Below are 13,733 nucleotides of genomic sequence, written 5' to 3'. Positions count from 1 at the left end.
AAGGGCAAGGGCTGGGGGTGGAGACACTGAGGAACCCGTGATTGTGGAGCTGGCGAGGGCCGAAGGAGTGTGGGAAAGTGGGAACCACCACCCCGCGAAATTTGAGAACCGGGTCCTGTCCCGCAGAGGCCCCGGGCGCTGCTGGTGGCCCTGGCCGGTGGATTCCTTTCGTCCTCAAGAGCCCACGTCTCGGGGCCCGAGGCACCGAGGCTCGGGGTCCTGGAGGGACCCTCTCCTGGCTCATCGATCCAGTCCCCGTCCCCGCCTCCCCGTTTGCAGCCGGGGCCTCAGAGCACGTGCGGCTCCGAGCCCAGCTCCCCCTCGTCCCCGATGTCCACCTCGTCCTCGGGCTCGGTGAGCGCGAAGGGGCCGCCGGCCAGGCCGGGCCGAGCGTCGGCGGGGGCGGCCTCGGGGCTCTCGGGTCCGTCCGGAGCTTTAGGCTCGTCCTGGCTTTTCCTCAACTGCTTCTTGTGCTTCATCCTCCGGTTCTGGAACCACGTTTTCACCTAATTCCGCAAAGAAAGGGGGGTAAAAATACTGACCTTATTCCTTCAAGCCCATGGGAGAAGGTCTGGGCGATTATGCGGGTTTAGGGGAAGGAAATGCAGTCCCTTGTCCAATTGTCCCGTCGGTAAGTCACTCCAGAACTAACAAGGTATGTCTCAGACAGAATCATTCTAAATGAAACACCCCAAGTGTCCCCAATATCATTGACCCACAATAATGTTGAGAACCAAAGGGATGTCGTTCCTAAGAATTCTTAGTACTGTTACGAATTACAGCTGCTAGCAGTAAATTCTGTGGTTCTTCTGGCTACTAAGGCATCCAAATACTTAGCCCCCCACAGCCTGCAGCCGGAAGACTCCCTCCTCATCAGAAAACCAAGAAGTCTGAGGTTTCCTTTCTGTCTGGGCATTACAATAGGGAGGAGAAGAAGCGATAGGCGAGGCGGGGACTCTGGGGTTGATGGTGAGAAGTGTGGGGAACAAGATCCCCCAGTCCTCTCCACTCAGGACAGGAGTCAAATGGAGTGAGCCTATACCGAATGCGCTTGGGGTGGGCGTGAGAGAGAGTGACGAAAATGAGAAAGCAAAGGACACATTGTGATTTCAACTCTCACGTTACTCCTGATCCGGGTGAAGGCCTGACTGGAGGGAAGAGTTCCAAATTCACCCAAGTTTTCCCTTCGTGTCCAGGGATCTGCTTGAGTCTGTCCAATCGATCAATTGCGAAGTTAGGGTGCTCTAACTGCCTTGGGAGGAACTTAGGATAAGAAGACTAAGAGTCACCCCCACTCCAAGAGCTCTGCACTGGGCAAGTGGGCCCAGCTGGTGTCAGGAACGGGGGTGGGGGAAGCGGGCAAAGCCGGGCGTAGGGGGCCTCCCTCTCCCTCCGCCCACCTGAGTCTCCGACAGGCTGAGAGCCGTGGCCAGTTCCACCCGCTCCGGCGTGGAGAGGTAGCGCTGGATCTCGAACCTCTTCTCCAGACCCGAGAGCTGCGAGTCGGAGAAGACCGTGCGAGCCTTGCGGCGGCGACAGTGCTTCCCGGGCAGCTCGGCGTGCGGCGGGTGCGGGAACAGCGCGGGCACCGGGAGCCCTGGAGGGGAGAGCAGAGGCCGCGGGCGGGTCACCGGGCGCAGCTCTGCTCCCTTCTCGCCCCAGCGCCTCGCCCGCCTCCCGCAGGCCCCTTCTTTGACCCCAAAGGAGCTTCTCCCAGGAACCTCCAGTCGCCAAAAGAAAGAGAGAGAAATGGACTGAAAAGAACGGTGCTAGGAGGCCTTTAGCACGAAGGCACAAACAATAAAGCTAAGTAAAATAGAAAAGAAAATTGAAAAATAAATCTGGAGGCCTTAAAAACTCTCTTCTTGAAGCGCCTTCCTTCGTTTCTGCCTGCGCCTCGCAAAGTTTTCTTGCAAACATCAGGTGTTCCCCTTCAGCCTCCCTGATCCTGGGGACACCAGCATCCTCCCAGAACCCTGCTCTGGGTTGAAGAATGAATGTGATCTTTTCTCCCATTTCCCCAAAAGAGGCGCCAAAGCGAATAAAGCAAAAACCCTTTTGCACGGAGCCGGAGCCAGAGTCGCTGGGGCTGGAACAGGGGCGATTCCCGCCTTGTACATTTCCTTGTCAGTTTCAGGGTCGCACGGAGGACAGTGATCTTTAACCTGCTCCTCCCCCCACCCCTTTCCCTTAGTCCTTCTGACTCTACACCCAGAAAAGCAGGTGTTTCACTTTGCGATTGAGGTGCAAAGCGCAGACGGAAGCTCGAACAAGCTTCAGTCAACATTGCTCCATCCAAGAACAATGAAAAGAAAAATCGAATCCAGTAATTGTGGCGTTAGCCAGTGTTATCTGGGGGTTAGAGGGGACACGGGGGCAGTCTATCACCACTTCTCCATCCCACGCCCAGGGTCTGAATTGTGCAGCTTCAGCTTCACTAAAACACCTTGAGATTTTTGCCCTGGATTCCAGGCCCACGATTTCTAAACATGTCTCATCCTGGGTTGATTTTCTGCCCCTGTACTTCAAATCTTCTCAATATTTTTTATTGACCAAAGACTGTTGGGGGGGGGGAAAGCTTGATTAAAGCCTTTGAGAGAGAAAGAGGGGGGGAGGAAAAGGCTTGATTAAAGCCTTTGAGAGAGAAAGAGGGAAAAGTCTATTTCCTCCAACTTCTCTGTTAGAAAGGAACTCTGCTAGCCCCGCTGTCTTTCTGGACCTAGGATATCAAAACATTTAGTGCCGGCCTCTGGCAATGCAGGCAGCTGGGGCAAAGAAGCCCAGTCTGGCAGCGATTGTGAGTTAAATGCCAGGCCTAGTTGTTTGCTAAAAAGGAACTTCATTCAACGACCTGTTTCTTACCACTTTTCTTTTATCCTAGTCCAGACTTCCCTCCTCAGAGCACCACAAATCTTCATACACTTCAAATCTCCAAATGCTCGGCAAATTCTCAGTGCTCAGAGGGAGAACCTAGCCCAGTATTACGATTTTGTGCTTCTGAGCTGAGAGGATGTTGCATTCTCCTGACAAGGAAGAGCCAGGATTGAAGATGGATGAAAGCAGCCCACCAGAAAGAGGGGACCCCTCTAAGGGAAATTGCCATCACCAAAAATATTGTCAGTTTCCTCTCAACCAAGCATGTCTCTCCTCTGTTGTTAAAAGTGCTGGAAGACTACCCATGTTCTCTGTACTCAAAGGACTCTGTGTACTGTCAGCTATATCCCTGACTTCCGCTGTCACTTAGGTCCAGAAACTATGACAAAACTGCTCCTGTTCTTGCCCTCTGGACTCCATCCCAGACTTGAGGCTGACCTGAAGGACTTGCTCCTTTCTATTTCCCAACGGGCCCTTTACTTACCTGAGGTGGTGAGGAAATATGGGTGATGGTGGTCCCCCTTGTGCAGAGGGTGATGGGGGTGAGGAGTCAGGAGGGTGGGTGTGGGCATGAGGGGGTAGCCGTAGTCTAGCAAAGGCACCCTCGAGGCCAGTGAGCTGGCGAAATGGTCGGGGGCTACCTCCCTCAGCGGTTTGGGTTTGTGCAGCAGGATGTCCTCAATGAAGAAGGATGTGGGCCTCTGAGAAGACGCTGGGTGCAGAGGGGAGGTGAAGTTAAGATTCATCTTGAGCTGAACGCGTGCCACAGAGCAAAGGCTGAGGACCAAGTGTGGAAAGCTAGCAGGGTCTCGGCTAGCCTGGTGGAGAGCCGACAGCCACCCTCTGGAGGCTCGAGGCTCGGATCCTCCCTGCTCTCTTCCCGGGCCTAGGCTACTACCCCTGGCGCTGGAGCGACAAGCTTCTGGGTGGGGTGAGTCTATGTGCAGGAGAATTGGCAGCTGGAAGAGGGGAGTCAGAAGAGCCAATGGCAAGGCTGCCAGCAGCAGAAGGGAGGGTGCGGTGGGCTCGGGGCGGGGCGGGGAGCTGTCCTCGGTGCTGAATACTTCTGGCCAGACCAGTGGAGAAAGGCGTCCTCTGCGTTCTTGTTTTCACTGTCCGTTTCTGTCCTCCCTCAACTTTTGGCCCAACCCTGCAGAAGCTCGATCCCAGACATTTATCCTAAAACTAAAAGGGGAAAAGTCCTTGTGTCTTACAGTCTTCTTTAGAGAGAAGACATTAAATGGGCCCACAAGAGCTAAAGAGCGCTTATTCGGACATTTAGGTGTGAGTTTTAAGAGTTTAGAAAAAGGGAACCTCTTTTAGGAAAGACTGCAAAAGGGAATGGGCAAAATAGAGGATAAGATGAGGGGAAGAACTGTCCAAAAGGAATATCTGATTAGGCATTATTCTGTGACAACAATCTGGAACATTGCGGGGGGGGGGGGAGAAAATATGCAGCAATAAATTAAAAAAAATAATTTAAAAATAAGGAGGATAGGATAATGGGAGGTCACGTTTTCCGGATTCAACTGAAGTTAATGGCAGAAGAGAGGCCTGTTTCCATAGTGTCAATGTGGGGATGTCATTCTTCTAAATCGCTTTCCATATCTACCTATACTTTAACCAAGTCATTTGATCTGTGTAAATACCCCCCTCCTGGAGGCATCCCCCACTTAGGTTCCAATTCTCATCTTTCCCTGCTTCACATATTGCTATTTCTTCCCTGCTGCTCCTGCTGAGTCCCACAGAACAACTTTACAGAGCTCCAGTTCCCTCTCCCAGCTTTTTGCCTTTCATTACCCTCCTCCCCATCTTTTGTTTGTTTCTGTTTGTCTTTTTCTAATACGTCATATTTATCTCCCTGGAGTCAATTTTCCAAAATTAAGGTGATCAGCTACAGCACCGCCTGGGTAATTTTAGCTCGCATCTCCGAAAATTGCTCTAATTACTGATGTTAAACTCAGGGAAATTAAAATAAGCCACTTCTCTTCCATCTCCCCATTTTTAAGCTCTAATTTGTTGCAATCTAGTCATCATCACAATTCCAATCACTACTGCTAATAGTAAAAGTGTTTTAATAGAAACTGAGTCCGCACAACCCATGCTATTAGATAATTAGAGGAGGTGTTAGAAAGCCAAGTGCTAATCCTTGGGCGCTCAGGGTCGGATTTCCATCTGATCTAGCAGGTAGAACAAATTAATTACCAGAATCAATTAGGCCCCAAACTACAGTGCTCCAGGAAGTGGAGCTTTGAATTCCATATGGATGAATTGATAAATAAATGCAGAGACTGAGAGAATGGAGGAGAAGGAAAAACAACTTCGTTTAAATGTCTTGGCAAGTAGGTCTCTAAATGAAGCCAGAGTGTTTCGCCTTGCCTCTGCAATGTGATTTCTGATTTGACAATTACAGCTGAAAGTCCAAAAGCAGGTGGCCATAGAGAAAGAAAAGGGCAGTGGATTTTCGAGGAGTCTGTCCCTAGCCACTCTGCCAAATACAGTCATCTCCCACAGAGCTAGGGAGAAGGAGAAGAAAGAGGGGGACACTGGGGGTGATAATCCAAACCTCACCTTTACTCTGACGTTCCCGACTCCCTATGAGTGAGCTCCTAGTGTCTAATGCCTGGAGATGAAGCTCCCCAGCCTCCTGACACTAAAGTCTGAGCAATACAGAGCGGGGAGAGGGTGCAAGCCGACTTCAGCCTCGGTAAAGAGCCTGGCGATACCTAAGATTCCTCAAGCTCACAAATTGCAGATCTGGACCAAATCTTGAGGGAGTGACGCCACATTCACCTCTGGGCCAAACTTCTGCTGTCAAACAGAAACAAAGTGACTGTAAGATGTCTCTTCTGTAGCAGGAGCAGTAAAAATCGTCACCGGGAGGGAAACAAAAAATGAAGCAAGTCACTGCACAGCCTATCAGCACTACAGCCTTGTCCGGAGAGTGGCTGGGGGCTCAGGGGAGCGAAGGGGCGGAGAGTGAAGGGGTAGGCGGCCCCATCTGATCGCACCCTCCCTCTGCTCCCTGCGTCCTGAACCCTGCACCCCGCTGGTCCGTGTAATGCTAAGGCTGACTAGCCTGGGCCCTGCGGCTCGAGGCGGAGAGGCCAGTGGGGCGCGCCTGTCACGTTCGCGTTCTCCTAGTTTAATTTGCTCAAGGCGGTCTTCCTGACACCTGAAGCTGGTTTCTTGTTGATGTTTTGTTTTAGTTGTTCGGGAATGCGCTATCCTGCGTTTGCCTGGACCTCAGTAAGTACTTAAGATGTGAGAGACCGAGGGGGGCAGGCAACCACCACAAGTTGAACCTCACACATGCTTTCCACCCCCCTCCCCTTCTCGTTCTAGCGCTGTTAGGAAACAAAGCTTGGTGGCTGAAACCATGCAACCCCCGGGCCAAGACCAAAGCTTGTCCCTGTGGCGCAGAAGCAGCAACCGGGATCCCAAGTGGAGGCGGGATCCTCAACCTCCGTCTTTAACCTCCTCTCCCTGGACTCTGAAAAACTACAGGTGGGGCTTGTCTTGGGCGCACTGTGGGGCCAGCTTCCTGCTCCCTAAAGCAGGGGCTTTGCAGGAGGGTCTGTCCTGGAAAGAAATGTCCTCTGATCCAGCTTCTAAAAGAAGTTTCGCTATCGTAAGGTGGCTGCTGAGCAGAACCGGTGGGAAATGATTATGCCAGCTGATCCCCTGAACCCAATCCACACGGCGGGCCTGCTCCCCCCCTCCTGGAACCTTGTCCGGGCCTCTTCAGATCGACTCTAGTATCTGCTACAGTATCGTACCCGGTTGTCAGTTCTGCTGGTTGTCAGTTCTGCTAGGCACACCCTACATCTCCCCCTACCCACCTCGGCAAGTAAAGCCAGATTAGGGTGAGGAGGTGAAGAGAAGACATGGAATACCTCCACGTACTCAGGACAATCTGAATAACCCACAAAGGCTATCTTTTTAGGAACCTTTAAAAATTGACCTTTGAGGAGATGAGAAACTATTTTTCCCTTAAAAGCTGATATTCCATTCCTTGGATTATCTCTAGCCCAGCTGAACAATAAACGTAAAATACAAGCCAAATGGATAATTTAGATTTTTCTGATATTTCCACCTGAAGAAGAAAAAGAAATTGAATTGGCATAGTTTTATTAGGTAATAAAAAAGATTTTTTGAGGACAAATATTACATGATGCCACTGTTGGGGAGAGACTGAGTAAGATGGGTTCAATAATGTATACTGCACTGAAGCAGAGGAGGGAGAGAACCGTCTAAAGGAGAGATGTGACTGGGTATTTCTGTCATCACAGGAGACTAGAGCGAGGGCTGCATGGTGGAGGGGACCTGGGGGAGGGTTTGTAAAACAATGAAAGAATCTTTTCTTTTACTTTTCCATAATTTTTGGACTCATGTACATATAACTTGTTAGTCAAATTTTTGTCTTCTAGGTTGCAACACCCCCATGATACATCTTCAAGGATATGTACATGTACAGCCAAGCACAATCAATAAGAGTGCATCTGAATTCCAAAATCAATCTCCATAATAGTCTATGTGTTTCCTACTGCCAAAGGGGCCCTTTAGAGTAGTGAGAGAAGATCTTCACCCTGAAACCCACAGCGTCCCTTTTCAGCAGGAAGTAGCTAAGAGAATACGCCGTCCCCTTTTCCTTATGACTCAGGGTGAAGTCTCTCTCAGGGAGGAGTGATAGGGAATGGCAAAGGATACACTGACAAAGAAGATTAATCAGAACTGGCTTTGACAAGCACTGTGGCATTTGGACACAAACTGGGAGGAGGGTAGAGAGAATAGTGCAGCAATGAATGAGTGGAAGCCCAAAATCTCTGTAAATGTTTATGAAAATTAATAAAATATAATTATAGAAAAAAAATTTTTTTGCCATAAAAAAGATTTTAAGTAAATACACATGGGAAATTAATTTTAATGTATTTAACTTAACCTCAATATGTCTAACATATTTCAACATGTGACCAAGATATAAATTTTTTCTTTTATATTGATGTACTTTATTTTCTTGTGATTTTAACAAAAGTTTACAGAAAAGTTGGATTTTCGTTCACTCACTGTTGCATATTTTCCTCCTTCCCCCTCCTCTAGTCCATTTACAAGGCACCCCTTATTCTGATTTCTATCATATATATAATGTCTAAACATATAATTCCTTTTTAAAAATATAATTCCTTTTAAACAGTTCTTTCCTCATCTGTTCCAATGCAATATTAATTACCTATCCACTCTTTTCCTATTCTCCTCCCAAACTCCCATTTCAGTCCTGCTACAACAGTGGTGTTATACAGTGTTAGTCCTTTTGTGACTGAGATATTTTGGTCAGCATAATATCCTCCAGGTTCATCTACATTGTGTAATGTTTTATGAGTTCATTGGTTTTCAGTGCTGTGTAGTATTCCATTGCATGAACATACTATCGTTTCCTATCCATTCATTTGTTGATGGGCACTTGGGTTGCTTCCATCTCTTTGCTATTGTGAATACACAGCATTAAACACGGGTGTGCATACTCTGTTTGAGTGGCCACTCTGGTTTCTTTAGAGTATATTCCCAATAGTGGAATTGCTGAGTCAAATTTTATTTCTATTTCCAACTTTTTGAGAAAGTGCTAAACCACCTTCCATAGTGGTTGCATCATTTTACACTCCTGTCAGCAGTAAATAAGGCCCCCAACCAATCTCTCTATAAACTTGCCAGCATTTGTTAGTTGCTGCTCTGTGGAACTTTGCTATTGTTGCTGGGATAAGATATGAAATTATTGGTAAGGTGTTGTGTGTTCATTCTTTTTCACACCAACTCTTCAAAATCCAGAGTATTTTATATTTACAATACATCTCAGTTCTGACTAGCCATATTGTAAGTACTCCTTAGACACATTTGGCGAGGCTATCATTTTTGGAAGTACACTTCTAGTCCACTGAGTTAATCCTTCTCACCTCTCTCCAATATAGTCTCTCGTTTTTCACTGTCTTTGAGTTAGAATCAGCACATAGTTAACCCTTCAGTGAGACTTCCAAGACTGTAAATCGCATGGGAGATATTGCCCATCTTTCCCCAGAGGAACAGCTGGTTAGCAACACAACACCTTACCCAGGGGGCCACTAGATCTCCCTTCCAATTTGATGTTGTTGTTGTTGTTGTTAACCCTATGAAGGAGAGTCCTCAACACTTGGGTGTCTTTCATCCTCTCTCCAGGTTCATAGGGTTTCCGGAGGCAAGCTATTATGGAAGTGAATGCCACTCCTGCTTTCAAGCTTGTTTTAATCAGGGAGCACCGCTGCCCCACTCTCAGTCCACATTGGGTAGCCAACCATTAATGCATTTGACACATCAGTGTCACAGTGTTCAGCCTCACAGCAACCACAAGTGACCATGGTATGGCAACTTGTACTGCAGGGCTATATGACCTAGAGGAATGTCTGAACAAAAACAATGAAAGACAGGCCTGAGGATAGGAACCAGAAAATAGAAAACAGCACGGAAATCAGCTTGAAACAATTAATGCCTGTTCTTCATCCGTCATTCTCATCAAATGATGTTCAATTATTGTAGTATAATTCTGGTGGCCTACTAGGTAAGGAGTTGTGCTACCAACCCAAAAGCAGTCAGTTAGGATGTACCAACTGCTTCAAGGAGGAAGATGGGCAGTCTCTTCCTGTGTGATTTACAGTCTCTGAAAACTTGTTAGGTCAGCCATAAGTCTGTTCAGCCTCAATGGCATATAACAACTACAGCTTTAAAGGGAGCTCTGGTGGCCTCGTGGCAAGAAGCTGAACTACAATCTCTAAGGCATGTGGTTCAAATCCACCGGATGCCCCACTGGAGAAGGAGGGGAAATCTCTTCCTGTGCTAGTTGGATCTGACAAAAAAAAAAAAAAACCAACAAAACCAACTGCGGCTTTACCTACTAACTTTACCTAAGTAAACTATTCAGTTACTCAAGCTTTACCTACGTCTTAGGAGCTTAAATAGTTCTACCAATATTAGATTCCTTTTTTATTCTCAGTTGACTAAAATCTGTCATGAAGAGCCAGCAAGCCTGCAAGACTGGCTCATAAAGCCCGAGCATGCATACTGTCCTGAGGAAAAGAATACAGATCAAATTCATTTCCCTCATCCCAACTGTAAAAGCTAATAGAGTTCTTGCTTACAGTTTTGCGAAAGAATTACTAATTTAAAGAAAGAAATGACATAATTTTTAGGGAGCCAATAATTAAAGCAGTCTTTCTCTTTCATGTTAGCTTCAGCTAAAACTGTCATCTAAGCTGGGACTTACTGTCCCGAAAAGATAACTCTATTGAGATCAAAGGAAGAGACTGGTTCCATTAGCCATATTGCCTATACCACGGCCTTCAAAATAAAGGGAGAATGTATTTTAGAAGGATCTGAGTAACGCACTTTACTCATAACATTTTGTATTATATTGCTTGTTGTCTGTTTCAACTTACCTTCTATCTGAGTACTTTATTTTAAGTATTGCCAAAGTGGATGACATGTCTAAAGGAAGACTAGGAGTTTCTGGGTGCTCGCTGCAAATGCATCTTCAAATAATGCTTTTGCACTGAAAATTAGGATGTAAACCCACATAGGAACACATTCAAGGTGGGATAGTCACATCACAGTGCTTTTAATGCCAAAGGAACAAAACCCATCCAATTCTCCTATTCAGGACTGGATCAGTTTGTAGGTCAAATGTTTATTTCATTTCTCTGTTAAAATTTTTCTGTGCAGGCTTCTGCATCACAATTTGAAACATGCTTCATAAAATAGGGGAGAGCAAGAAAGACTTGAAACAAAGAATTGAAGGATTGGTCACAAGATCATGTGATAGTTCTTAATCTTCCAAAAGGCATATGTTAGAATGAGGATGATATTTAAATCTCTCACTAAGACTCTACCATTTCCCCTTTAGGTTCGAAAAGAGTAGACAAATACATTACTGTTACTGAGTATTGTTGAGGTGTAACTGACACATAGCTGGCCCTCCAGAGGCTGTAAATTCAGAGTGGGTTGACCCTCCAGAGGATGTAAATCACACAGGAGGATATGCCCCATTTTCCTCTCATGGAGCAGCTGGAGGATTTGAACTGCATACTTTCAGACTGGCAGCACAGTTCCTTACCATGAGGGCTCTAGAGCTCCGTAAATACATTCATTACTAAGAGGGGGAAATAAACTAACAAAAAAAATCTCTTTTAAATGCCCTTTCCACACACAACCCATCCTAAACAGCCCTGTTGCCTTAGTAGGTTAATGTTAGTAGAAAAGTGAGCAGTTTGAATCCATCATCTGCTCTTTAGGAAAAAGACAAGCCAGTCCCCTCTATGAGATTTACAGCCTCAGAAATTACCCACCAGAATTACCCACCACGAGTCAGAATCTACTTCATGAGTGCCACTGTTGTTAGTCACCATCTCGTTGACTCTGTCTCATCGAGATCCTATGTATAACAGATTGAAACCGTGCCTGATCCTACACCATGTTTACAATCTGCTGTGCTCATTGACAGACAGCAATTGGGTTTATTTAATTTTTTAAAACTAAGATGCTGAGAAATTGCTAAGAAAGGTTTTCTCTGCATACCCTTCTGTATCCTTTTTTTCCCCCGTCTGTATCTTTGAGTAAGAATAATTAAAATGTAATTTTTATCCAGAAAATAAACATTGAATTTCAAAAATTAAATAAAAGGAAGAATTCTTTTCTTGAAAAACAAAAAATGATCAAAACAAAATTAACTGTATCATTATTATTTTATTCCTTTTCTGTGAATTAATGTACCCAGATCACTACACAGTTGTGTTTCAATTGACATTTGCCTCCCCTGGTCATTAACATTTTATTCTTTAAGAAAGGTTCTGCAGCTCTCTACTTTCATCTAATTCATATGTGATTTCAAAATCATACCTGTACATCCCTGACCAAAGATGAAGGAAATGATATGTTTAATCACCTAAAGAAAGGTCTTTGAAGAATGCTTTTGATGATCTTAAAGGTGGTGCTATTGATAGCAAGGTAGATTTCATGCGTTTACGTTGTTGTTGATTCCCTTCAAGTCAAGCATGATTCATAGCGACTGTATGAACAAAGGCCTGAAACTCCTCTACAACTATCAACATTTATCAAAGTTCATAGAGTTTCTGTATATATTTTGCATAAAATATTTTACTCTGTCTTCTCACTTGACCATCACAACTCTTCTGTTTTTCAGATAAAGCATCAAAGGATCACTTACATAACCATGAGCTCAAGGTCACCCAGCCTGAATCCAGGACTTGAATTCAGGTATTTCTGAGACCATAATCCATATGTTCCTTTACCATCTTGTGTTCAAAAAATAAACAAATACAAGGATAACCAACTTTGATTATTTCTATCTAGTACAGAACATTAAATTATTGCCCTTGATTAATTGTAGTTGATGTGTTTATATATAAAATAACATATAGCTCTAAGGAATAGAATTGAGAGTTCAGAAATAGACACACAGCTACTGTCAAATGGGTTTTTTACAAAGGTTCTGACTAAGTCCATTAGATGGAGAAACAAGAGTCTCCAATAAATGGTGCTAAGGAAACTGGATTTCAACATGTAGAAAAAGAAAACAAGGTCCACATCTTACACTATATACTAAAACAAATTAAAAATCAGTTAAAGACCTAAGTGTACCAATTAAAACCATAAAATTATTAAGATGAAAATATAATGCAGAAGCAATACTTTTAACAGTAAACACTTTTAACAGATGATCTAATGTAATAAGAAAAGTATAGACAGAAAAAAAACGACCAAAACAACTATGAGATATGATCTCACCCCAGTCAGAACAGCAAAATTTAACAGAACAGCAAGCAACAAATGCTGGTGAGGTTGTGAAGAAACAGGAACCCTTATTCACTGTTGGTGGAAGTGTAAAATGGTGCAACCACTGTGGAAGGTGGTATGGCACTTTTTCAAAAAGTTGCAAATAGAGATACCATTTGACCCAGCAATTCCACTACTGGGAATATACCCCAAAGAGACCATAACTGTCACCCAAGCAAATATATGCACACCCTTGTTTATCGCGGCTTTGTTCACAATAGCAAGGAGTTGGAAACAACCCAAGTGCCCATCAACAAATGAATGGATAGAGAAGCTCTGGTATATTCACACAATGGAATACTACACTGCATTGAAAAATAAGGAACTCATGCAATATTATCCAAAATGGGTGACCCTGGAGGACATTATGCTGAGTGAAATATCTCAGTCACAAAAGGACAAATACTGCATGGTACCTCTGTTGTAAACCAGGACTGACATTGGGTTTGGGGGGAGACTGAGAAAGATGGGTTCAATTATGTATACTGCATTGAAACAGATGAGGGAGAAAACTGTTTAAAAGGGATATGTGATTAGGTATTTTTGTTATGACAGGAGTCCAGAGCGAAGGCTCCATAGTGGAGTGGATCTGGGGGGAGGGATTGTAAAACAATGAAATAATTTTCCAAGAGGGAAGTGCACTGGGGTGGTGGGGAGGGCTGGTTGGGAGGGGAAAAAAGTACAGCAATGAATGAATGGAAATACAAAGTTTTTGTAAGTTTTCATTGAAATTAATAAGAAATTTTTTAAAAAAAGAAAATATTATGCTTGAATCAGGTACCCCTTAGTCTTCAAACTAACACCATTGATCTTTAGCACGTTGAGAGCTCTTTGACAGCAGATCTCCCCATTGCAATATCTATTTTTTATTTCTTACCATGGGTGTGATTGTAGATTCAAGTGAAATTAAATTTTTGACAGTTTCTTTCTCTTTCTTTCTTTCTTTCTTTCTTTCTTTCTTTCTTTCTTTCTTTCTTTCTTTCTTT

At 44.7% G+C, this 13,733-nt stretch overlaps 1 protein-coding gene across 1 annotated transcript; it reads right to left on the bottom strand.

The window, feature by feature from the left end:
• Positions 1-287: 287 nt before the first annotated feature.
• On the bottom strand, positions 288-3,620 carry BSX (brain-specific homeobox). The gene is made up of 3 exons (XM_006895604.1): positions 3,359-3,620; positions 1,401-1,597; positions 288-506 (listed from the first exon to the last, which is right to left on the bottom strand). The coding sequence occupies exons 1-3, from the start codon at positions 3,618-3,620 to the stop codon at positions 288-290; spliced, it is 678 nt and encodes a 225-aa protein (XP_006895666.1).
• Positions 3,621-13,733: the final 10,113 nt, after the last annotated feature.

The sequence above is a fragment of the Elephantulus edwardii genome, unplaced genomic scaffold (genome assembly GCF_000299155.1).
Source record: "Elephantulus edwardii isolate Elephantulus edwardi_28Jun2011 unplaced genomic scaffold, EleEdw1.0 scaffold00171, whole genome shotgun sequence".
NCBI classification, from domain to species: Eukaryota; Metazoa; Chordata; class Mammalia; order Macroscelidea; family Macroscelididae; genus Elephantulus; species Elephantulus edwardii.
Note: the sequence above shows the minus strand (reverse complement) of the source record. Positions and strands in the feature narration are given on the sequence as shown.

Excerpts from the sequence above, each read along its gene's own strand:
- BSX (XM_006895604.1), bottom strand. The coding sequence starts at position 3,620 with ATGAATCTTAACTTCACCTCCCCTCTGCACCCAGCGTCTTCTCAGAGG. Across the intron at positions 1,598-3,358 it reads ATATTTCCTCACCACCTCAG|GGCTCCCGGTGCCCGCGCTG; the intron begins GTAAGTAAAGGG and ends TCTCCCCTCCAG. Across the intron at positions 507-1,400 it reads TCAGCCTGTCGGAGACTCAG|GTGAAAACGTGGTTCCAGAA; the intron begins GTGGGCGGAGGG and ends TTGCGGAATTAG.